The 26722-nt window shown below is 43.7% G+C and overlaps 1 protein-coding gene across 4 annotated transcripts in view; it reads right to left on the minus strand.

The window, feature by feature from the left end:
- Window positions 1-26722, minus strand: part of pals2b (protein associated with LIN7 2, MAGUK p55 family member b) — a 114069-nt gene that overhangs the window by 76048 nt on the left and 11299 nt on the right. For 2 of the 4 annotated variants that reach the window (XM_060905015.1, XM_060905011.1), the window contains exons 2-7: window positions 6333-6458; window positions 6054-6206; window positions 5839-5979; window positions 3735-3962; window positions 3074-3205; window positions 2864-2960 (exon numbers count right to left, since the gene is read on the minus strand). In XM_060905015.1, coding sequence (XP_060760998.1) covers window positions 2864-2960; window positions 3074-3205; window positions 3735-3962; window positions 5839-5979; window positions 6054-6206; window positions 6333-6458 — 877 coding nt within the window. Of the gene's footprint in view, window positions 1-2863; window positions 2961-3073; window positions 3206-3734; window positions 3963-5838; window positions 5980-6053; window positions 6207-6332; window positions 6459-9175; window positions 9304-26722 lie in introns of those variants that run through there. The other 2 variants (XM_060905012.1, XM_060905013.1) reach the window with 2 other exon arrangements.

Raw genomic sequence — 26722 nt, forward strand, 5'->3', positions numbered from 1 at the left:
GTCCTCCCAACACAAGCAATAAACTGTCAATCACCAATATCCGCAAATCATTCTTCTAAGCATTTACACAAGAGATTTGGTATTCATGAAAATCCACAAGTTCTGAAAATGTTCATATCTTGCATGTGCTCCTGAGCGTGTATACATTTATGCATAACAAGACTAACTTATGTAAATCTCAATCAACTTCAAATCATATAATTTGCATGTACTACTGCACTTTTACCTCTAGAAAATTCTAGAGTTGAAATTCCTTTTTTAACTTTATGACGTTTACAGCATTTAGCAAGACGCCATCCTCATGCTAGTTCACTAGGTCTGGGGCTAAGTGCACCATTGAGAACATTTTGTGAAAACCAGTCATTTTGTATTACTGGTATTAATTAAAGAATATAAAAAAATTAATAAAGCAACCATACTAAAAAACCCACTATATTAAGACAAACAAAACTAATCATTACATTATGACAAAAGAAATGGCACTGTAGAAACAGAGAATAGTCTGTCTGTGCAGAGCCGTACACAAACGCCTTAACTGGTTTAGCAGTAACTTATTAATATTACACATTATAAAATATTTCTATTGGCATAGACATGAATCAATCATTTCCGCTTCTATTTTTCAGCCTCTATCTTGACTGTTCAGCTGTCTGTACACTTTAACTTTTCTGAGGTTTTGTGGTAGTCACTAAATGTAAAGGAGCTTTACTGGGAATGCACTTTGCAGATGATCAACATCCAATTAACAATATAAAGAAAATTAATCTTTCTTAAAGTTTTGTAAATCTTGTAGAAAAATTTAGTTTGGTTTGGCGTACACAAATATTAGTGTACACAAATATTAGCTGCATTAGTATCTACACCCCTTACCTAGTACTTTATTAAAGCACCTTTTGCTTATAAACACAGCATTCAGTGTTTTGTGGTAAGAGTCTACCAACTTAGCATATCGTGATTTGGCAAACACCAAGGGGGATGAATACTTTTGCAAGACATTGTAAAAGCTTTTTTTGCTGACAGTTTATCTGTCAATCATTTATTTGCTCTCAGATATGATGCTTAGTTTAAGAGACTATCTATTATGCCTTGGCTGAGCGCAATTTACCTTTATACAGAAAAGTTTATTTGGTACTGCGAGAGTTAAACTTTGATCAATTGCACCGTGGATCATTCAACCTCCTGTTCTTGGTCACTGTGGTTCCCTATTTTCTCCACTTGTTGATGATGGCCTTCACAGTGCTCTATGGTACATATCCTCTTCTTTAGTGTTCTGCCTGATGGCAGGTCCGCGCTGACGGCTTCAGCCATCAAAATTTGTAGTAGTGGTTTCCAGTTGTCTTCTATTAGATTATTATAGAGGTTTTCTCCTCTCAACCATTCATACACACCTATGGACAATTTAGAGTCACCAGTTAACCTAACCTGCATGTCTTTGGACTGTGGGGGAAACCGGAGCACCCGGAGGAAACCCACGCGGATACGGGGAGAACATGCAAACTCCGCACAGAAAGGCCCTCGCCGGCCCCGGGGCTCGAACCCAGGACCTTCTTGCTGTGAGGCGACAGCGCTAACCACTACACCACCGTGCTGCCCATGGTACATATAATGTTTTAGAAATTATTTTGCTCAATAACTTTCCATAATGAGATCAGTCAGAAAGAAAAGCAAAAGGATGTCAAGAAAATCCTACAGAAACAGCTGATCTTTACTTTGGGTCAATCAGAATCACTTCATTGATGATAGGTGTATGACAGTTACTTTTGGACATGAACTTGAAGGAGACTAGATCATTCTGTGCACAGGTCACATGACCCATGATAAAAGGGTGTGCACACTTGTACAACCAGGCTATTGCAAGTTGTTCTTTTTCTTTTTTCCTGCTATACGCACATAGTTGATCCATCACATCTATGCTGGAAAGGTGATTTTATATAATACACACACACACACACACACACACACAATCACCTTTCAGTGTTGATGTGATGGATCAACTAACAAAATTGGTTGTTCCTATCTGAATGTACCTGTTGTATCCACGTGCTTTGGAAAAAAAGCTTTCCTTTTCTCCTCCAGAAACAATATAAAGAAAATTAATCTTTCCTAAAGTTTTGTAAATCTTGTAGAAAAATTTAGTTTGGTTTGACGTACACAAATATTTACAAACAACCTTACTAAAAGATTGATGAATGACAATTTAAAAAATTTGGGACGCTGTGTAAACTGCAAATCACGGAATGTCTATATTTCACTGAAAATAGTACAAAGACAACATATCAATATCAACCTGAGAAATTTTATTGTTTTTTGAAAAATATATGCTCAATATAAATTTAATGCCAGTAACACTTTTCAAAAAAGTTGGGACAGGGGCAACAAAAGACTGGAAATGTTGTGCAATGTTCAAGGAACTAATTTGATTACTTGGCAACAGGTCAGTAAGATGATTAGGTATAAAAAGACCCTCCCAGAGAGGCGGAGTCTCTCAGAAGTAAAGATGGGGCGGGGTTCACTGCTCTGTGAAAGACTGTGTGGGCAAACAGTGCAACAATTTAAGAATAACGTTCCTTTGTAAAACTGCAAAGAATTTGTGGATCACATCATCTATGGTCCATAATATCATTAAAAGATCCAGAGAATCTGGAGAAATCTCTGTATGCAAGAGACAAGGCTGAAAACTGACACTGGATGCCTGTGATTTTCTTTTTTCCTGCTATACGCACATAGTTGATCCATCAACTATGTGAAAGGTGGATTTTATATAACACACACACACACACACACACACACACACACATAATCACCTTTCAGTGTTGATGTGATGGATCAACTAACAAAATTGGTTGTTCTTATCTGAATGTACCTGTTGTATTCACGTCCTTTGGGAAAAAAGCTTTCCTTTTCTCCTCCAGAAACTGACTGGGAATTAACCCTGTGGCCCCTCCCACTTTATGACATGCCTGTAAAAACAACACAGCCATCCAATGAAACTGTTACCATCCAAATTTCAAATAAACAAATCCAGATGAATGCAAGTCAACTGTAGATTCTTCCCAAAGCAGTGAAATTGTACCTGCCACCAGTTCAGGTCCTCTCTGTTGACTATTTGAAGAATGTCACCCCTCTTGAAGGCGAGCCCAGCCTCTCTGCACGGAATCAGACCGTCACTGGCTGGATTGTAGTCAAAATGTGGCTTTACATAAACCTAGCACACAGATACAGATAATGAGAGAACTTAATTCAGCTTGTGTATGCAAGCATTTATCACATATCCTGTACTGGTGGTCAAAAACCATGCATTCAGATCTGCTCCACTACAAATCATACATATATCTCCTATCCTAGTGCCTGTGTATTATAATCACTGTTTAAATACGATTCCCTGATCTGCAGTATTCTACCTGCTGTATTTTCATGAACTAAAAACTACAGAAAGTAACAGCTTAGCATTGTAAAGTGTGTGTGTGTAAATTCTGCAGTGCAAACAGCACAGACTGGGCGAGACCACAGGTTGTTCAGGCCAATTAGAAGGATAAACCACACACACACACAAATACGCAACAAAACTAAAAAAAAGAGATCAGGTTTTGTTAGAAATGCATTAGATGAATATGAAGTGTTAAGAACATTGCTTTTCAGAAAAAAAGTCCACAAAGAACCCTGATACCCCCAGCTACGGAATGCTCTCACTGGCGGCGTGTAGTTGTGCGAGGGTGTCCATGCATTAACAATACCTGTGGTGGTGTTGCCGAATCCGCGTAGCTCGGCAGGATTTTCAGTGTGATTCCTCCACTGCAGTCCTTCAGTATCTCCTGTAGCTCTGTGGGGTTCTTGCCCACTTCCTGTCCATTCACTTCCTTTATGATATCGCCTACATGGAGCAGGCCCTGCCTGTCAATCATCCCACCGTACAGAACCCGAGTGATCACCAGGTTGTCCTCCGCCACCCGGAATGTAACTCCCTATTATAAAATCACACATGCATTAATCTGCTTTGTGTACTGGACCTTGAGACGAAAACCTCAAGTACTATTTCTCCAAAGCAGATATTCCTTTGTCACAAATGATCAGTTCATCAGAAGTACATACAACCCCTGGCAAAAAGTATGGAATCACCAGTCTTGGATGAGCACTCATTCAGACGTTTTATTCTGTAGAACAAACTCAGATCACAAACATGATACAATAATAAAGTCATTCCAAAGTGCAACTTCTTGTCCTTCAGAAACACTAAAATAAACGAAGAAAATACATTGCGATAGTCAGCAAATGTTACTTTTATAGACCAAACACAGGGAAAAAAATATGGAATCACTCAATTCTAAGGAAAAAAATATGGAATCACTCAATTTTCAGGTAGGAAATAAGGACTCACCCAGTCAATTTCCTTTCCCTAAATTGACACCTGCCTCAGATTAGATCTGCTCGTTAGTCTGCAGTTAGAAACAGCGCAGTTATCACACCTTGGAGGGCTGCTGGACCAAGTGGATTGGCAAGAATCATGGCTCCAACAAAAGAGATGTTTCTTGAAACAAAAGAGAGGATTGTCAAACTTCTTAAAGAAGGTAACTCTTCACGCATGGTTGCCAAAGATGTGGGCTGTTCACAGTCAGCTGTATCTAAGATATGGACCAAGTACAAACAGCATGGGAAGGTTTTTAAAGCCAAGCGTACTGGTAGACCAAGGAAGACATCAAAGCGTCAAGACAAAAAACTTAAGGCCATATGTCTTGAAAACCGAAAAAGTACAACAAAACAAATGAAGCATAAATGGGAGGAAGCTGGAGTCAATGTACAAGTATGTGACCGAACCGTGAAAAATCGCCTGAAGGAAATGGGATTTTCATCTAGGAAAGCTAAAAGAAAACCATCACTGACACCTAAACAGAAAAGAACAAGACTACAATGGGCTAAGGAGAAGCAATCATGGGCTGTGGATGACTGGATGAAGGTTATCTTCAGTGATGAATCACGAATCTGCATTGGACAAGGTGATGATGCTGGAACTTTTGTTTGGTGCCGTTCCAGTGAGATTTATGAAGAGGACTGCCTGAAGAAAACATCCAAATTTCCACAATCCTTGATGATATGGGGCTGCATGTCAGGCAAAGGCACTGGGGAGACAGCTGTGGTTACTTCTTCAATAAATGCACAGGTTTACATTGACATTTTGGACGGTTTTCTTATCCCTTCAATTGAAAAGATGTTTGGGGATGATGAAATAATTTTCCAAGATGACAATGCATCGTGCCATAGAGCAAAACCTGTGAAAGCATTCCTTGGTGAAAGACACATCCAGTCAATGTCATGGCCTGCAAATAGTCCAGATCTCGACCCAATAGAAAACTTGTGGTGGAAATTGAAAAAAATGGTCCATGACAAGGCTCCGGCCTGCAAAGCTGATCTGGCAACTGCAGTCAGAGAGTTGGCACCAGATTGATGAAGAATACTGTTTGTCACTCATCAAGTCCATCCCTAAGAGACCGCAAGCCGTTATAAAAGCCAGAGGTGGTGCAACTAAGTACTAGTGATGTGTTTTGAATGTTCTTTTGTTTGTCTGTTTTTCATGATTCCATATTTTTTCCCTGTGCTTGGTCTATAAAAGTAACATTTACTGACTTCCACAATGCTTTTTCTTCATTTCTTTTAGTGTTTCTGAAGGCCAAGAAGGTGCACTTTGGAATGACTTTATTATTGTATCATGTTTGTGATCTGAGTTTGTTCTACAGAATAAAACGTGTGAATGAGTGCTCATCCAAGACTGGTGATTCCATACTTTTTGCCAGGGGTTGTACTCCTTCTGCTATACCATTACACAGCACTCACGCACACACTAACCAAAGGTTCTCCCGCTTTCTTGTGGATGCCGATCATTCTGACAGCATTGGCTTGTATGAGTGCACTGTTGACTGCTGCTTCGATGGGGGGTGGAGCCTCATAGCATTTTGATGCCACCATATCATGGGCCTCCAGGAGAGACTACGACACAGAAATAAAGGAGTTGACAATGAGATGAGACAGTGCAAGGTAAAGATCATACTGAAGTTATATACCTGGAAGTGAGGCTGTTGAAGAATTCTTGATAACTCTGCAGCATTGTCGTCTCTCGCGGTCAGCCCACGAATTACCCCTAGAATCTCACTCACGAGTTCAACGTTATTGTCCTGTACGGCCTCCAGCTTCATATCCTCTAAACGCTCATGAACCTGTATACCCCCCCACACACAGAGGCCTCTTTTTCAACAAGTTACACTAATGAGATAATTAAGTTTGTGTGAGTGAGAGAGAGAGAGAGAGAGAGAGAGAGGGAAGGGAGACTGATTCTGTAGTACCTTGGCAAGAGAGCATAAAATAGTGCTTTCCATGATGCCTTTGAGGAAGATGAGGTCGATGTCATTGGCCTTGCAGGAGTTTGGCAGCTCCCTCAGGTTACCCAACACTTGCTGCATGACTACACACTTAAAGAGGAAGAAGTAAAACACACACACCTCAACAGAAAAGCAGATGTCACGTGACCACACCCATATTGGTCCAGTGAATGTACTGCTGAATAAAGAATAAGTGCTGCATTTAACACTTTAATTGTTAATGCATCTAATCAACACTATACTATATACATATACTATATATATATATATGTCGCCACAGGCTGCTCATTGGGGATAGATCAGGGATAAAATTAGCTCATGTTTTAAGTCATTCAAATTCTGTAAAGCTGCTTTGCGACAATGTTTATTGTTAAAAGCGCGATACAAATAAACTGGACTTGACTATACACTTACGCTACGTTCACACTGCAAGGCTTAATGCTCAATTCCGATTTTTTTGTGAAATCCGATTTTTTTGTGAGGTCGTTCACATTAACAAATATATGCGACTTGTATGTGATCCTCAGTATGAACGAAAAGCAACCTAAAAGTGTTCCGCATGCGCATTGCAGGATACGACGACGTCACACGCAGTGAGCATGGCCAGTGTTTACGGAAGTAAAACCGCCCGGTTGCGGTATGACCCATCCAATCTAGCTTGAATAGCTGCATCCCCCCAAATGGAAATCAGCTCCCTAACCTCTGCGTCCTTCCATTGAGAAGATTCAGAACCTTCACAGCCCGAAGCGTCCCTCGCATTGATGTCATGCGCAGGGGCGCAGATACGTTTTTTGAACTGGGGGGGACAAAGCTGCCAGCAAACCAACCCCAACCCCGATATGCCTGTCAAACTTGTTGTTAGTAACCATAGCAACCAAGCTCGAGCTCGCAACCTGTGCAGTCTGCGCAGCTCAACCAACCGAATATCAGTCTTTGTTTTGTTTTATGTGAATTGTTGCAACTATGTATACACTGCTGTGCACCTCAATAAACCGAATGGTAATTAGTCTTTTGATTTTTCCATGAGGTTTGCCTTATGCAAAGAAAGACAGCATAGACGTTTTTTCCTCCCTATAAGTAGGGGGGACCGAACGAGGTGAATTTAAATATGACTCGTCCCCCCCTCTATCTGCGCCCGTGATTATGCGCCATGTTGTTGTAACTTTTTTGAGAGACCCGCCGCCTACTTCAGTGCAGAATAGTGACGTTTGTGGCTTGTTGATGACGTGTAAGTCGGATGAATGCGACCTGGCGGTTCAGACTGAAGTTGCATATGAAAAGAGCGGATAGGAATCGGAATTAGGACCACATATCCAAACGGCCTGGGTCGGATTTGAAAAAATCGGATCTGTGTCGTTCATATTGTCAATAAAAGATCGGATACAGGTCACATATGGGCGAAAAGATCGGATTTGAGTCACTTCAGCCTGCAGTGTGAACGTAGTGTCTTGAAAAAGTATTCATCCCCCTTGGTGTTTGTCCTGTGTTGTTGGTTACAAGCTGGAATTAAAATGGATTTTTGGAGGGTCAGCACCATTTGATTTACACAACATGCCGACCACTTTAAATGTGAAAATTGTTGTTTTACTGGGACACAAACAATAATTAGGCGGCACAGTGGTGTAGTGGTTAGCGCTGTCGCCTCACAGCAAGAAGGTCCGGGTTCGAGCCCCGTGGCCGGCGAGGGCCCTTCTGTGCGGAGTTTGCATGTTCTCCCCGTGTCCGCGTGGGTTTCCTCCGGGTGCTCCGGTTTCCCCCACAGTCCAAAGACATGCAGGTTAGGTTAACTGGTGACTCTAAATTGAGCGTAGGTGTGAATGTGAGTGTGAATGGTTGTCTGTGTCTATGTGTCAGCCCTGTGATGACCTGGCGACTTGTCCAGGGTGAACCCCGCCTTTCACCCGTAGTCAGCTGGGATAGGCTCCAGCTTGCCTGCGGCCCTGTAGAACAGGATAAAGCGGCTACAGATAATGAGATGAGATGAGGTAAATGTTCATATGTTCTGTATTCATTCCACGTAAAGTGAAATATTTCAAACCTTTTTTGTTTTAATTTTGATGAAGACACCAATAAGCCTTTATTTGTCACACGTACACTCAAGCGCACAGTGAAATTCCTCCTCTGTGTTTAACCCGTCTGAAGCAGTGAACATAAACATGTGAGCAATGAGCACACACACATACCCAGGGCAGGGAGTAGTTGGGGGTTAGGTGCCTTGCTCAAGGGCATTTCAGCCCAACCTCAGGCCATGACTGCCCCATGTTAACCTAACCACATGTCTTTGGACTGTGGGGGAAACCAGAGCACCCGGAGTAAACCCACAAAGACATGGGGAAACATGTAAACTCTGCACAAAAAGGCCCCCGTCAACCACTGGGCTTGAACCTAGAACCTTCCTGCTGTGAGGTGACAGTGCTAACCACTACACCACCATGATGCCATGATTATGGCTTATGAAGACGCTTCTGATGTTGTCTATGGTTCAGGAGGGGCTTGATATTAGGAATGCGACAGTTGTAGCCCCTTTCCTGAATACATCTGTGTGTGGTGGCTCTTGATGCACTGACACCAGCCTCAGGGCCTCTGCATGCTCTTGCGACAAGGCTTTCGCAGATAGCTTTTCGCAGACAGTTGTAATTTATCGTTGAGCGGGGAGTAATAGGCGTGCGCGATGTTATTCACCGCCACAACGCAAGGGGGCGCGAAGTTGCGAAATCGCTAGGAGTAGTTGGTGGGTGTGGTTAGTGGAGTGTTTATCCTCCAGTTACTTATAATGACTAGAACTGGAGTTGTATAGATGTACGTACTTCCTCACTTCCTCGATCAACCGCTCTTCGTGCTGCTCCATCTTCGCTCGTGTTTTTAAAAATGGCGGTCGTGAAAACAAACCAAACCGGGAAAGTAGGGAAGCGGAAGTGCGTGTACAGCGGATGTAGAGTGGACCAATCAGAGCCCTCTTGTCTACGACGCTGTCTGCGAGGCTTCTGCGGTGGTCACAATTTTTGGGAGGTGCGCGCAGAGCGTCTGCAAAAGGAGGGGGCTACGCAGACGCCATCTGCGACACCATCTGCGAGGACTGCGTTGTCAGCATAAATTGGCCTTCAGTCTGCTCCTTGTGAAGCTCTCCCAAGTTATTGAATCAACTTTTCTTGACTGTTCTCTCAAGGCTGTGCTAATTCCTGTGCACCTTTTCTAGCCAGCCTTTTCAGCAATAACCTTCTGTGGCTTACCCTCCTTGTGGAAGGTGTCGATAATCATATTCTGGACAACTGTCAAGTCAGCAGTCTTCCCCATGATTGTGGTAGCGTACACTGAACTAGACCGAGATACACGTGGTATTTTTACTCAAACTCAAAATGAAATACTCTAACATTTTGATACTTTTTTTTTTATTGCGCTGTAGGCCATAATTCTAAAAATTAAAATAGAAAAATGCTTGAAACATTTTAGTTTACGTGTAAATGAGTCTAGAATGTATTAAATTTTCACTTTCTTAAATAACTGATGGAAAATATTGAACTTTTTCACAATATTCTAACATATTGCGCTAGTATATACACTGCCTAAACTCAGAAATAGGGAGTTGTTGATGCTCATCAGACTGGAAAAATGTACAAAAGCGTCTCTAAAGGGTTTGGACTCTACCAATCCACAGTCAGACAGATGGAGGAATTTCAACATCACTGTTATCCTCTCCAGGAGTGGACCAACAACAAAGATCACTTAAAGAGCAAGGCGTGTAATAGTCAGCGAGGTCACAAAGGACCCCAGGGTAACAGCTAAGCAACTAAAGGCCTCTCTCACATTGGCTAATGTTCAGGAGTCCACCATCAGGAGAGCATTGAACAACACGGCATGGCAGGGTTGCGATTAGAAAGCTACTGCTCTCCAAACAGAACACTGTTGCATGAATACAGTTTTCTGAAGATCACATGTACAAGCCAGAAGGCTATCCAAAAATTTTGTGGATGGATGCATTCCAGGATAAGAACCTTATCCCAATCTGTGAAGTCTGTAATACTACCATGATGGCAGCATCATGGTTTGGGCCTGTTTTGCTGCATCTGGGCCAGGACGGCTTGCCATCATTGATGGAACAATGAATTCTGAATCATTCCTGTGAATTTGAAAGGAAAATGTCAGGACATCTGTCCATGAACTGAATCTCAAGAGAAAGAAGGTCATGCAGTGAGACAATGACCTGAAACGCACAAGTCGTTCTACCAAAGAATGGTTAAAGAAGAATAAAGTTAATGTTTTGGAATGGCCAAGTCAAAGTCCTGACCTTAAAGGATATGGGACATGAATTTTTACCTGGGCATAATTATGTATAAAGGACATAAGAAATGCCATCTAAATCACTGCAGGGCGTCAAAAATGTGAAAATCATCACATTATTCAAGTTTTTCTATACATCAGCGTAAAACAAGGATTCGTTAATGAGCTAGGTGGTCACGTGACCCGTGACATCACAAAAACTTTCCAAGGAGCCAGCGCTTGGGAATCTAATGTAAACAGGTTACCGAAATGGACACCATCGACAGTGACATTCCCGATGTTTCACAGAGATGTGAAGTTAGACCCTATCAATTCGAACCGATAGCTGGAAATTCACATGAACATAGATCTTGTCTTTACTCTGACGGGTCAGATGATTCTGAGAGTGAGGGTTCATTCAGCCCTCATGAAACTGAAAGCGGTCGGCTCGATAACACTTCCTGGTAAGTTAAAAACAATTCTGCTCAAAGGCTAATGATCTGTTGAAAGAAGTATTATTTTTGTATCATACATTGAAAGTTCATCATAGATCTAGCTAAAGTCCGTTGCAAGCTAGGTTTTTTTTGCTGATATTTTTCGAGATTGATTGAGATACAATGCTTCCAGAGTCCGAGATGAAAACATTCAAAATGGCGAAACGAGTCAGAATTATGATAATCAATAATTGATACACCCAAAATTATAATACTAATCCTTACCTCGGCTTTCAGTCGCTTAGCGCAGAGGTCTTCAACAGGGGGGTCGCGAAATCGCACCGGATCACTCATATCAACAAAAATATTCCTGCCCTGTCCCCTGGCCTCTGTGCAGGGATGCAAACAGCGCGCCTTTCGGCGGATGCCGCCTTTTTCACGGCTGAATCGCGCAGATCCGATTTTTTTAAAAAAATAGCGATGTTGGTTCATGGAGCATGAGGCATGAAGTGTAAGGATGAGAGAGAGGCGGTTTGGGTCGGGAAGCTGCGCGCATTTGTGCAGCCTGGCGCAGGTGTGCGCGGCTTCCCGATTTGAACTGTTTTTTTTTTCTCATCCTTATGCTTCCTGTTTCATGTTTCATGAATTAATATCGCTCAGTACCTGAGTATTAATGTTGAAAGAATCCTCAGTGAAATGGTCCGAATACAGTTTGTGGGAAACAGTAGGTGCAAAGTTTTTTTCAACAGGTGTTCTGTAAAGTTGTCCTATCAAGCCTACTGCGCATGCGCGAAGCCTACTGCGCATGCGCAGGTGAGCCCACACTTTCCTCAGCTTCGGGTCCTTGGGGAATGCAAAAAACTTACTCCAGGGCATTTCCCATTGGAATTATTGCAACCATAAGCAGCACAATACACCATGATGTCCAATGTACTTTAAAGACTATAAAAACAATTTTCTTGTCATCCACTTCTCCATTCATCTACCCACTTGTGCTGTGCCCGAAAGTTTTTGTGACGTATGATCACGTGACAGCGGCTCTTCCGGTTGCAAAAAATGCACATCGGAAGTCGAGCAGAAATGCCATATAATCATCACAAATATAACAATTTTGCTGAATTTAATAGATGATTTTGTATTTGCTGATGCAATTAATTCATATTTTTAATGGAAAGAAACTGATATAGCGTGCTTTTATGTTTCATGTCCCATATCCTTTAATCCAATGGAAATGCTGTGGAAGGACCTGAAGCGAGCAGTTCATGTGAGGAAACCCACCAACATCCCAGAGTTGAAGCTGTTCTGTACGGAGGAACGGGCTAAAACCCGAAGCCAATGTGCAGGATATGATCGACAGTTACCAGAAATACTTAGATACAGAAACAGATACTGAAAGCAAAAGGTTCACATACTTTTGCCACTCACTGATATGTAACACTGGATCATTTTCCTCCAAGTATAATATTTCTGACTCATTTATTTAATTGGGTTCTCTTTATCCACTTTTAGGACTTGTGTGGGGCGGCACGGTGGTGTAGTGGTTAGCGCTGTCGCCTCACAGCAAGAAGGTCCTGGGTTCGAGCCCCGTGGCCGGCGAGGGCCTTTCTGTGTGGAGTTTGCATGTTCTCCCCGTGTCCGCGTGGGTTTCCTCCGGGTGCTCCGGTTTCCCCCACAGTCCAAAGACATGCAGGTTAGGTTAACTGGTGACTCTAAATTGAGCGTAGGTGTGAATGTGAGTGTGAATGGTTGTCTGTGTCTATGTGTCAGCCCTGTGATGACCTGGCGACTTGTCCAGGGTGTACCCCGCCTTTCACCCGTAGTCAGCTGGGATAGGATCCAGCTCGCCTGCGACCCTGTAGAACAGGATAAAGCGGCTACAGATAATGAGATGAGATGAGGACTTGTGTGAAAATCTAATAAATGTTGTAGGTCATATTTATGCAGAAATCTAGAAAATTCTAACAGGTTCACAATCTTTCAAACATGACTATGTATAAACCACGGATTTTAAATGTTTACTGATGAAATTCAACAACTGCCCTTAGTTTCATTGTAGGCAAAAAAACAGACAAAGACAAGGTACAAGGAAACATTTTGAAACCAAAAAGTCTACAGAAATCACACATACAGATGCAGTGGATCGATTATCAGAAAACTGAAGAACTAAATGTAAAACTCTTTTTACATTATTTTTGAAAGTGCAAATTACAGTTGTGGTCAGAAGTTTACATACAGTGGCATGAATGTCATCTTGGATATGAACGTCATGGCAGTATTTGGGCTTTCAGTCATTTCTTTGAACTGTTTTTCTGTGGCAGAATGATTGTACAGCACACAGCTTTAATTAAAAAAACACTAGAATTTGGTGCACAAGTTTTAATTTTCTTTGGGTTTTCTGAAATCAACACAGGGCCACCACACCTAATATTTGGGTAAAATGTCTATTCATAAGATTCACCTTGACCAAACATTTTTCTTTACCATGAACAAGCTTCTGGCAGAATTCTGGTTGGATATTTCACTACTCTTCATGGTAGAATTGGGAGAGTTCAATTAATTTTTTTTTTCTTGGCATGGACTCGACTTATAAGCACGGTCCATGTATCTTCAACAGGGTTGAAGTCAGGACTTGTTTTAAGCTTAATGTTAGCCTGCTTTATCCTCCACAACCAGCTCTGATGCATGTTTGGGTTCATTGTCCTGTTGTAACTCCCAAGTCATGTTCAAGTTTCTGATGGTTTATGCTGAAGAATTCTGAGGTAGTCCTCCTTCATTATTCCATCCACTTTGTGCAATGAACTGGTTCCACTGGCAGCAAAACAGCCCCAGAGCATGATGATCCTACCACCACCACCAGCTGGTACAGTGTCCCTCTGTACATGGTGGTCCTTGTGGCCAAACAACTCAATCTTTGTCTCATCTGACCATACAGCTTTCCTCCAGAAGGCTTTTTCTTTGTCTGTGTGGTCAGCTTCAAACTTTTTAGTTAAGCTTGAAGGTGTCAGTTTTGGAGCAGGGGGTTATTTCTTGGATAGCAGCCTCTTAGTCCATGGTGATCTGAACTGTAGACAGTGATCCATCAGCTTCCAGTTCATGACAGGGTCGTGCCATGGTGGTTCTCAGGTTGTTCATGACCATCCAAACCAACTTCCTTTCAGCTGAGGGTGACCGTTTGGGTTTTCTTGAAGCAAAGTGGCTTGGCAAAGTGACTACATCTCCCAGTAACTTACATACAATTGTTTGAACTGATCTTGGAATTTGCAGTTGTTTAGAAATGGCTCCAAGAGACATTCCGGAGTTGTGTATATCTGCGATCCTCTTTCTCAGATCTGCACTGAGCTCCATGGACTTTCTCATTTTACTGTGTGTTGGTCAATCCAAAGAGTGCTGTAAACAAACCCTTTTTATGAAGGCACAGAGAAGCTGTCAGCTGTCGTCAATCATGATCACTAACAAGAAGTTAAGAGACCTCGGCCTTGGCAAGATAAGAGACATTTTGGAAGTTTCAGCACCTCTGAAGTGAGCGTATGTAAATTTTTGACCATGTATATATAATTTTGACCCTGTGTTGATTTCAGAAAACCCAAAGAAAATTAAAACTTGTGCACCAAATTCTTTTTTTTTAATTAAAGATGTATGCTGTACAATCATTCTACCACAGAAAAAGACCAGTTCAAAGAAATTACTGAAAGCTCAAATGTATGTAAACTTCTGATCACAACTGTATCAAAAGATGACAAACAACACATATGGCTATATGCTTATTCAGTAGTTCTGATACTTTTTTGGATGCAGTATCCCCCTTCAGTGACCTTGCAGCCAGGTACCACCAATACGAGACTACAAATCTTTTAAAAGAACGGTAAGGGGAAAAACAAAGTATGTTCTTTGATGCCATAAAAAAAAAAAAAAAACTGGCGATGCAGCTACAGAATGGGACAATTTGAGAAACATTGTTCTAATGAATAATCTTCAATATTGCCATTATTCTCACATGATGGGGTAATCCTACAACAGCGATTTCTTAACATTGCCATCAGGGTCTATACATGTATAATCTTTGTTTCTCTTCTGCAATCTTAAGAAAGAAAAAGAAGAAAGAAACCTTTATTTGTCACATGCACACTTCAAGCACAGTGAAATTCATCCTCTGCATTTAACCCATCCGAAGCAGTGAACACACGCACTCAGAGCAGTGGGCAGCTACACCAGAGCGCCCGGGGAGCAGTCAGGGGTTCGGTACCTCGCTCAAGGGCACCTCAGCCCAAGGCCGCCCCCCGTCAACCTAACTGCATGTCTTTGGATTGTGGGGGAAACCGGAGCACCCAGAGGAAACCCATGCAGACACGGGGAGAACATGCAAACTCCACACAGAAAGGCCCTTGCCGGCCGCTGGGTTCGAACCCGGAACCTTCTTGCTGTGAGGCAACCGTGCTAACCACCACACCTTGTAATTTTCATGATTACACATCTGTATTTTTCCATTTCCTTGCTTTCTGGTTAGGTGTTAAATCTTTAATGCCATATTCATGACGGACAGACGGATGGACTGACTCACTGACTGGTGGTCTCGTCTGGGACACAGGCCACTGACCCACATTTTCCAGCCATCCCAGTCCTGCAGAAGCCTTTCCATTTGTCACCAGCTTTGTCCTGTCCTCTTCAGTTCTGCCTCCAGGTTACGATGCCAAGTATTTCTTGGCCTGCCTGTCTTCCCTGAGGGTTCCAATTTAGGGTTTGTCTTGTGATACTGGAAGCAGGCTTGCAGAGGGTGTGGCCTATCCATCTCCACCTTCTCTGTAGAATCACTTTCAATGGGCTGCTACTTTGTTCACTGCCACAGTTCTTGGTTGCTAATGGTTTCTGGGCAGCAAATCTTGAGTATTGCTCTGAGGCAGGTGTTGATGAATGTTTGGATTTTCTTCATATTGGTGAAGGTTGCTCTCCAGGTTTCAGTTTTGTAGAGTAGCACAGGCTTCATGATGGTGTTGAAGAACTTTATTTTGCTGTTGCTGGTGATGTCCATGGATTTCCAGACATTCCTTAGTTGTTTGAAAGCTATTCTTGCCTTGCTGATGTGAACTTTTATATCTGTGTCTGTTCCCCCTATCAACAATGTTCCCATGGTAGGAAAAGCTGTCTACTTCCTATAGCACCTTGCCCTCCACCATTATGCATCACTGGTGGCATTTACTTTGAGAATCTTGCTGCCCCCAGAAGGTCCTGGGTTCGAGCCCCGGGGCCGGCGAGGGCCTTTCTGTGTGGAGTTTGCATGTTCTCCCCGTGTCCGCGTGGGTTTCCTCCGGGTGCTCCGGTTTCCCCCACAGTCCAAAGACATGCAGGTTAGGTTAACTGGTGACTCTAAATTGAGCGTAGGTGTGAATGTGAGTGTGAATGGTTGTCTGTGTCTATGTGTCAGCCCTGTGATGACCTGGCGACTTGTCCAGGGTGTACCCCGCCTTTCGCCCGTAGTCAGCTGGGATAGGCTCCAGCTTGCCTGCGACCCTGTAGAACAGGATAAAGCGGCTAGAGATAATGAGATGAGATGAGATCTTGCTGCCCCCTGTTGATGGTGAGACCCAGCCGTGCTGAGTTATCTGCAACTGTGCTGTTTTTTTTCTTGCACCTTTTGTTGTCTATGGGAGAGGACAGCCAGGTCATTGTTACATAGTTACACTTCCAGTTGTGAGTGAGCGCTGAGGCGTTTTTGGCTGCCACTACTCTATGGAATTGCTGTGATTAAGTTATTTTCTTTATACTATCTGCCTGTCTTCGCTGTTGTTAGCTGTTTTAAACTGCATTTTACCTCTACTATGTGTATATCGGAGCAATTTGCTGCTGTTCAACACCTGTCTGATTTCTGCTGCTTCTGGACTGTCTGGACTATGGGCTACTGTTTACAGGATTGAGCTACCTGAGCCACTGACCCAGGAATGTAAGCGGCAATTGATGATTTTAAAAACTATCGACCCATTTCCAATCTCCCTTTCATTGCAAAACTCCCTGAGCGAACTGTAGCCAATCAGCTCCAAGGGCATTTAACCCATCACAATCTATGGGAAGAGTTTCAGTCTGGGTTTCCCCTCCCTCTTCTGAGAGACTCAGCGCCTCTGGGATGCTTTTTAATACCCAATCACGCTACTGACCTGTTGCCAATTAACCAAATTAGGTTTGTTTGTTTTTTAAGCATGATAACTTTTTCAGTCTTTTGTGGCCCCGTCCCAAGTTTTCTGAAATGTGTTGCTAACATCAAATTCAAAATGAGCATATAGTTTTCAAAAACCAATAAAATTTCTCCGTTCCAACATTTGATATGTTGTCTTTGTACTATTTTCAATGAAATATAGGTGTGGCAGTGGGGGCGTGGCCAAGCAGTGGTGCTACTCTTCCATCTGTATAGATTTTTACTACTACTCACTCTCCATTGCCAAGGATAAGCTAATTGTTCAGCTAACAAGAAATTCTTTTGAACTGTTTACCTGCCCAAAGTGCTTGTTTAGCTAATACTACCTGGACTGCTGCTACACTTGCCCTGCACCTGGCATTGCCTTGTGCGAGCCCTCTCATGGGTACTCTGCTGATTAGAATATCACTTTTGGGGTAAATTTCTTGCTTGCATTACTAGTAGGTGAGTTTCTTACTTGATAGTGCTGTTCCACTCTGCTTGACCTGGCTACCTCTGTCGCCTGTCCTTAAGGATGTCAGTGATTTACACTTGTTGGCTACAGTACTAGAATGCTAGGGAATACGGGCTTGGTCTTGCATGCATTTGTTGTGGTATCAAGCTAGCTGGTTTGGGCTGGAATGTTGGTGGTTTAAGCCACTGAGCATGTCGGATTAGCCTTTATCGGTCATGTCATCCACCCACATGTAGTCCACAATTGTGGTTCTGCTCTGGCTCCTTGTCTGCAAGTTACGTTATGATTGCTGGCTTTACAGTGAACTTCAGTATCCACACTGGTGTCCTAACGAGGCAGATATGGCTCCAAGATACTCATCTGCTTATCTTCACAGTCTGTGAAACAATTTTTACAAAGTTCCTGAAACCTTTCATGCACACCAACACCTTGGCATCCTGCGTCACCCTAAATATAGACACAGGAGTTCTGGTCGGAGTTTTGCCCACTATCATCACATGAACATCATTAACTCATTCTGGAGTCAGACTCGGAACTCAAATCGTTATCATACAGAGTGTTGTGTTGTGGACTTTAAGAACCTATGCCCCATAACTTTAACAAAAGTTTCCCAGAATTCCATTGCTTCCAGGAATGCAAATTGTACCTTACTCAATGTACGGTCTCTCAAGAAAAAAAAGCACTATTCATTAAATGATGTAATTGTTGACATGAATATTGACCTGTTATGTTTAACTGAAACCTGGCAGATACCTAATGAATTTATAATGTTGAATGAAGCTCCTCCACCTGCCTATGAATTTATTGATAAGCCACATACAACTGGGCGTGGGGGCGGCCTCGCTGTGTTTAATTGCTCTAGTTATAAGATTGTATCAGTGTCCTGTGATATCCCGAGAGGCTGCGTCATCGAAGGGCGCTACGTCACACGCAGATGGCTCCAACTTCTGGCAGCTATAACTCCACCTGGTGGTGGAGTTAGGAACTTCACCCCTCAGCACACAACACGGCAGCACACCTGTGGCCAATGAGGGCCTAATGAACAAGAGGACTTTGTGAGAGTTTAAAGCTCTCGGTGTGAAGCTGGAGGGGAGAGGAGTGAGGTTCATGGATTCTCCTGCTGAGTGGACCCTGCTGGGTGGAGTATTCAACGAAAGGCTTATCTGGAATTCTTACCTGAGGGATTTTTGCACTGAAATACTTACCTGTGTTACGAACGCTTGCTACTGGGCTGCCACCGGGCCGAAGCCTACAGGGATTGTTAACTGGACTCAAAGTAAGGCAGAAGATTTTGTTTGTTCTGGGAAAAGGATATTGGACTGAAGGAAACCTGCCTATCGTTTCGTTGTTCTAAAGCCAGAGACATTATTTGAGTTTGACTTTTGGGAATCCATTTTTGTTTGAACATTGAACTTTGAGTTACCTTTCCTGTTTGATTTCCTGGCATCACATTAAAAATCTTGATTTATTTTAACCTTTGTGTCCGTGCGCTGATTGAAGGGTCCCGCTGAGAGCCAGCCAGCCTCTCGTGATATCACAGCCCATACAGGATTTTCCATCATTTGAATATCTTGCTCTGAAATTTACTGGTGGTCTACCTCTATTGTTGTTGCTTATCTACTGGCCTCCCAAAGTTACTTCTAACTTTATCAGTGATTTTTCTCTGAGTTACTCTTATAATAATATATTTTATTCATAAGCCCCTTTCAAGACACTCAAGGACACTGTACAATGAATAAAACCAACATATCAAAGAAACAATGGAAAGTATAAGAGAAGTTAAAATGAGTGAGCAATCTTAAACAGGTGAGTTTTGAGTTTAGACTTGAAGATGGGGAGAGAGTCAGAGTTATGGATATGAGGAGGCAGAGAGTTCCAAAGAGCTCATCTGTGTGTCCTATGTATCCATCCATCCTGGTTCTTGGGCATTTTAATATACAAGTTGATTCAAAAAGCTGCAACACTGCTGATCATTTTTTGAATCTGCTCAACTGCTTCGATCTTACTCAGCATGTTAAATTTCCCACCCACTCTAAAGGTCATATTCAATATGAATATGGGCCACGAAGCACCATCTAGTGGGCCGCAAAATTGTTTCAAGTTTGAAGCCAAATACTAAATAGTTCAAAATGTCGTAGTGTCCCAAATCCAGTAGCTGGTTTGACGTACACCTTTCAAGTGGAATAAATACATTTGTGGGTACATTAAGAAGAACAGGTCTTTATTATTGTCATGTTTCTCCTTTGCATTTAACCCCACGTGCACATGCACGTGCAGTGGACAGAATAAACAAATCCATTGTGGATAAATTATATGGATCTGTGATGCCTGCTGGAAGAGAAGAGCAGGGAGGATTGAAAATCCAGCAGCTGTGGTTTGTTTACACCCAATACTAAAACTTCTAGCATCCTAGCAACCGTCTCAAAGATGCGTACAAAGCCCAGAAATTCCTCCTTACCCGGGCAAAAATGATACAGGATTTATTTTGCAGTGTCCTGATCCCCAGATCTTTAAGCTAGCCACATATAAAAAGTTGTTCTCCTCCATGCTCTTCCAGGTTTTCATCTGTGTGTCCGTGTAGAATGATGTCTGCAGCACCAAGTAGTTTGAGATGTCAGGGAAATCAATGGATGGATAATTTTCCAACTCATAATGAATGAATTAATAACTTTTTTTTTTATTTAAGCACGACAAATTGATCAGCAGGTTTGGTGGGCTCGTGCATGTACAGATACAAATAATTACAAATACTAAAAATATACCCAATCTTAAAAAAAAAAACGTTAAAATCTGATTATCTGTTAATTATCTTCACATTGTTAATTAATAGTATGCGTAACTATTGTCTTTGTATTTAGCTCCGGCTACAATAGGATCAAAATTTATTCTACCAATGTCAAATTTAGCGAGTAAATTTTTCTTTCATAGAAAAAATCCTTCTTTGTTAGCGTGTAAGGATCGAATCCCATTGAGTGGTTTCTATATCCACTTCTTTTGAGTGGACCTCTTGGGTTTAATAACTTGCTTGTTTGCTGAACACAAACATGGCAATAAGTTCTTGTGTTAATGAACCAGACTCCACTTTTGGATCATTAATCCCTTTAGACTGAGAATGACCTGTATGCATGGGTTTATGTTGGCTTCTGGCACATCCATGCAGTTTTAAATACAATAGCTACAATTAAAAACAGCTTGCTTCGAGCGGCTAGTCATGCGGCATATCAAGTCTGCCCCCCCGCCCTGGACCCTTTCCAGTTTGCATATCGGTCCAACCGTTCGACTGATGACGCCATCTCCACTGCCCTCCACTCAGCCCTCACCCACCTGGAGACAACTGACTCGTATGTCAGAATGCTGTTCATAGACTTTAGCTCAGCATTTAACACAATCATTCCTCAGCAGCTCATTCACAAACTGGACCAGCTAGGACTCAACACCTCCCTGTGCAACTGGCTGCTGGACTTCCTGATGGGGAGACCACAGACTGTACGGGTCGGCAGCAACTCCTCCAGCACCATCACATTGAACACGGGGCCCCCCAAGGATGTGTGCTAAGCCCCCTCCTCTTCACTCTGCTGACCCACAACTGCACACCAACATCCAGGTCCAATATCTTCATTAAGTTTGTGGATGACACGATTGTGGTGGGTCTCCTCAACAATGGCAATGAGAGAATCTACAGGAGTGAGGTGAGCCGCTTGGCCATGTGGTGCAAGGACAACAATCTCCACCTGAATGTGGAGAAGACGAAGGAGATTGTTGTGGACTTTAGGAGAGCGCACACCCAGCATGCTCCACTATCTATCGATGGTGCTGCAGTGGAGAGGGTGAGCAGCACCAAGTTTCTGGGTGTGCACATCTCTGAAGACCTGTCCTGGAGCAACAACACCGCATCACTGGCCAAAAAAGCCCAACAGCGTCTGTACTTCCTCCGCAAACTGAGGAGAGCAAGAGCCCCGGCCCCCATCATGCACACATTCTACAGAGGCACCATCGAGAACATCCTGACCAGCTGCATCACCGTGTGATATGGTGCCTGCACCATGTCCTGCTGCAAGACTCTGCAGCGCATCGTGAGAGCAGCTGAGAGGATCATTGGTGTCTCTCTCCCTTCTCTTATGGATATCTATAACTCCCGCCTCACCCGCAAAGCCATCAGGATTGCAGGTGACCCCACCCACCCATCTCACAGCCTCTTCAGTCTGCTGCCGTCGGGGAGGAGACTGCAAGTCTCCGGGCCAAAACCAGCAGGCTCAAGGACAGTTTCTTTCACCAGGCAGTCAGGAGGCTCAACTCCCTCCCTGTTCTGCCCCCCTGCCGCAGATTCTGCTCGCACACCCCGCTGCCCCCCCTTCAGCAACTGACATGTCACCCTCACAGTTTCCCCCCCCCAACACACCACACACACACCACACACACATTATATATATATATATATATATATATATATATATATATATATATATATATATATATATATATACACACACTCTCAACGTTCATTAACACTGAACTCAGGGACTGCACATTTCACTTTACCTCGCTCATTTGCACTATTCCGCACTACCTTACCTTAACAGCCATTAGTTTGTTTATACTGCTTATTTCATGTTTACCTGCTATACCTCAAGTGCCCTTGACTGTTTATTTGCACCAATTTACGTGTGTGTGTGTGAGAGAGTGTGTGTTTAGTCTATGTCTAGTTCTTCTCTAGTGTTTATACTGTTTATTTTGTCTGAGTGTTTAGTCTATGTCTAGTTCTTATCTAGAGTGTTTATACTTTTTTTTTCAATTATTCTATTTTTATTTATTGCATTGCCTGTTTGCACCGTGGGTCAGAGAGGACTGAAATTTCATCTGTGCTGTATGTCGAGCATGTATAGCATATTTGACAAAGTTGACTTGACTTGAATCCCATCTGTAACAGGGAGTGATGTTGCATCCCATTAATACACTTTACAATAGATTATTAGATTCTAATAGAATAGATGATCCAAAATATTTGGGGATCTTTTTTTTAATGGGCCTCGACTCGTTACAAGTATGAATAGATGGGCCTTAAAAGTAGAAAAGGTTGAGAACCCCCGTTATATTGGCTCTTGTCTGCACCACTGGCATCAGCCCATCTAAACTTGGTCCTAAAGATTTTCCTATCTCTAACCATAGGGCTGTTCTTTTTAATATTGCTGTTCCTGAGCCTTTCCGCCACCTCCGTGCCTCTCACTCTTTTACATACAGGAACACAAAGAGCATCACTACAGCTGCCTTATTAGACACGTTACAATCTAACCTTAATACTGAGTCACTAACCTCATCTCAAGACGATTTAGTATTGTTGTACAATACACACTTAGCTGATTGTCTTAATCATCGGTGTTTGGGCGCTGTGTGAGATGGCTGCCTCTCCAGTAGCTCTGTAGTTTTTAGCTCTTTAAACCTCTTTTTTTTTTTTCCACCTTTTTTTACTTATTTACTCCCCTTATGAAGACATAGTGTGTTTAACTATATAACATGGATATATTTAACTCTAACATGCAACCAGGAGCCAGTTTTTTCACTTATTTGAGAGAGGAGCTGCTGGCCCTGAAAACAATGGGACGAGCCGGGATACGACACCCCATCCCGGCCGAGCTGAGGAGGAAACCCAGGGGCTGCAAAGCCGGAGCTAAGCTAAAGGCTAGGCTAGTGGACAACCGGCAGCGCTACAAACCATCCATTTCCTCTGTTATCATGGGGAATGTGAACTCGCTGCCGAATAAAGTTGATGAGCTTTCTGCTCTGAACAACCAGTGGCTTTACTGGGAGAGCAGCTTATTTATCTTTACGGAGACATGGCTAACACACCTTGTACCGGATGCTAACGTGGACCTGTGGGGATTCACTGCTGTGAGAGCTGACAGAGACACTAACACACGTGGGAAAAGCAAAGGTGGGGGACTCATCATTTATGTTAACAATCGCTGGTGTAACCCGGGACATATCTCTGTAAAGACAGTTTTATGTTGCCCGGACTTGGAGCTGCTAGCCGTTAGCCTGCAGCCATATTATCTGCTGAGGGAGTTCAGTCACGTGATCACCATCTGTGTTTACATCCCTCCGAAGGCAGATGCAACCGCTGCATGTGAGAGGATTCACTCTGTCACAGCAAGGCTGCAGACACAGCACCCTGAGGCATTTATCATCATTTCTGGGGACTTTAATCATGCTACTTTGGACTCTACTTTGGCTGCTTTTTACCAGGCTGTGGATTGTCCAACAAGGAACAACAGGACAATTGACTTGCTGTATGCTAATGTGAGGGATGCATACAGAGTCATGCCCCTCCCCCCACTAGGGAAGTCTGACCACAACCTGGTTCTTCTACAGCCGAAGTACACCCCCCCTGGTTCAAAGGCAGCCTGCAACAACTAGCTCCATCAGGAGGTGGTCCCCTGAAATGGAAGATGCCCTCAGGGACTGTTATGACATCACGGACTGGGATGTGCTGCTTAGCCCACACTGTGAGGATATAGAGGGGCTGACACACTGTGACGGATTACCTCAACTTCTGTGCAGACGTGGTCTCCCCCGCTAAGACTGTATGGTGTTACCCTAATAACAAGCCATGGATAACACAGGAAGTCAAAGCTGTCCTCAACAGGAAAAAGACTGCCTTCAGGAGCAGGGATAGGGAGGCAATGAAAGCAGCACAGCAGGAGGTGAAACGCTGCATGAGGGAAGCTAAGGACAGCTACAGGAAAAAGGTGGAGCAGAAGCTGAAGGAGAACAGCATGAGGGAGGTCTGGGAAGGTGTGAAAACCATCACAGGCCACAATACAAAGACCAGAGTCATTGAGGGGACAGTGGAGAGGGCGAACGAGTTGAATGACTTCTTCAATCGGTTCAACCAGCTCCTGTCCCCCCCCACCCTCTCCCTCACTGCAGCCATCTCTCCTTCTTCCCTCAACACACCTCCCCCCAGCAGCCCCCTCCTCCCCCACCTCAACACAGACTCCTCTATGCATTACTGCAGACCAGGTCAGAGGTCAACTGAGGAAGCTTCACCCCAGGAAAGCAGCAGGCCCGGACAAGGTGTGTCCACGACTACTGAAGACCTGCGCTGCTGAACTGGGTGAACCACTCCAACGCATCTTCAACCTCAGCCTGCAGCTGGGGAGAGTGCCAACCCTCTGGAAGACATCATGTATCGTTCCAATTCCCAAAAAGAATCAGCCCAGCGAGCTGAATGACTTCCGACTGGTGGCACTCACTTCACATCTGATGAAGATGTTGGAGCGGCTCTTCCTCAGCCTCCTCAGACCCCAGGTACAACATGCCCAGGACTGTCTGCAGTTTGCGTACCGGGTAGGTGTTGGTGTGGAAGACGCCATCCTCTACCTGCTACACTGAGCCCACTCGCATCTGGATAAGGGAAATGGCACAGTGAGGATCCTCTTCTTGGACTTCTCGAGTGCCTTCAACACCATCTAGCCCCTACTGCTTCAGGACAAACTGAACAGGATGTGAGTGGACCCCTGCCTGGTCACCTGGATCTCCAGCTACCTTACTGACAGGCCGCAGTACGTCAGGCTGAAGGACATCACGTCTGGCACTGTAATTAGCATCACCAGAGCACCCCAGGGCACGGTGCTGGCCCCTCTTCTCTTCACCCTGTACACCGTGGACTTCTGCTACAACTTGGAGCTGTGTCACATTCAGAAGTTTGCCGATGACACAGCCATCATTGGGTGTATCAGTGACGACAGAGAGGAGGAGTATAGGAGCCTGAGGAGGGACTTTGCTGTGTGGTGCAACAGGAACCATCTGCAGCTCAACACCTCGAAGACCAAGGAGCTGGTCATTGACTTTGGGAGGTCCAGACCAAGGTCACGACCAGTTCTGATCAAGGGAGTCGAGGTGGAGGCTGTGGATTCCTACAAGTACCTCGGGCTGTGGCTGGACAGCAAGCTGGACTGGACTTGCAACACCAATCACTTATACAGGAAGGGACAGAGCAGGCTATACTTCCTTAGGAGGCTGCGGTCCTTTAACATCTGCAGGAAACTCCTGTGGATGTTCTATCAGTCTGTGGTCACCAGTGTCCTGTTTTACACCATGGTGTGCTGGGGGGGCAGCACATCCAAGAAGGACACATCCAGGCTGAACAAACTGATCAGGCGGGCTGGCTCTGTGGTCGGCATGAAGCTGGACACTCTGGTGATGGTGGCAGAGAAGAGGTCTGTGGGCAAACTATTGAACATCATGGACGATGCCAGTCACCCTCTGCACACCGTCATCAGCAACCAGAGGAGCCTGTTCAGTGACAGAATGCTCCTTCCCAAGTACAGAACGAACAGACTTAATAACTCCTTTGTCCCTCACGCCATCAGACTGTACAACTCCTCTCTGGGGGGGGAGGAGGGGTAACAGGAGGACAGAGGATGGGAAGGAGCAGTAGCCTAGCCTAACAATAAGCAATACCGGACAATGTGCAATATAATGTGCAATATCTTTCCTGCTCCCCCCCCCCCCCCCCCACACACACACACACACACACACACTTACCCTAATTCCACTTTTTCCCCCTTCCCCATATCTTATTCTTTTATACTTGTATATGTAAATACTTAATTTATTTTAATTTATCTAGAAGTTCTCTCCATTTCTTTTCTCTGTTTATCTGTAATGATGCTGCTGGAATCTTAAATTCCCTGAGGGAACCCTCCCAAAGGGATCAGTAAAGTTTTATCTAATCTAATCTTTCCCCTCTGAAGACATGTACCGTCTCCTTCTCTCACTCTGCCCCATGGTTCTCACCTGAGCTTCGTCAAATGAAGGCTACTGACCATCAACTGGAGCGACTTAGCCAGAAGACTGGCCTAGCAGTCCATGCCTTGGCATATAATGACCATGTTTTAGCTTACAAAAAGTCTCTAAATGAAGCTAAGTACTACACCACCATTATCGCCAAAGGACAAAGCAACCCCAAAGTCCTTTTCTCCAGAGGCTACCCCAACCTGCCAAACCTTTCCCACTGACCCCTTCA

Source organism: Neoarius graeffei, chromosome 22 (genome assembly GCF_027579695.1).
Source record: "Neoarius graeffei isolate fNeoGra1 chromosome 22, fNeoGra1.pri, whole genome shotgun sequence".
In the NCBI taxonomy this organism is placed as follows: Eukaryota; Metazoa; Chordata; class Actinopteri; order Siluriformes; family Ariidae; genus Neoarius; species Neoarius graeffei.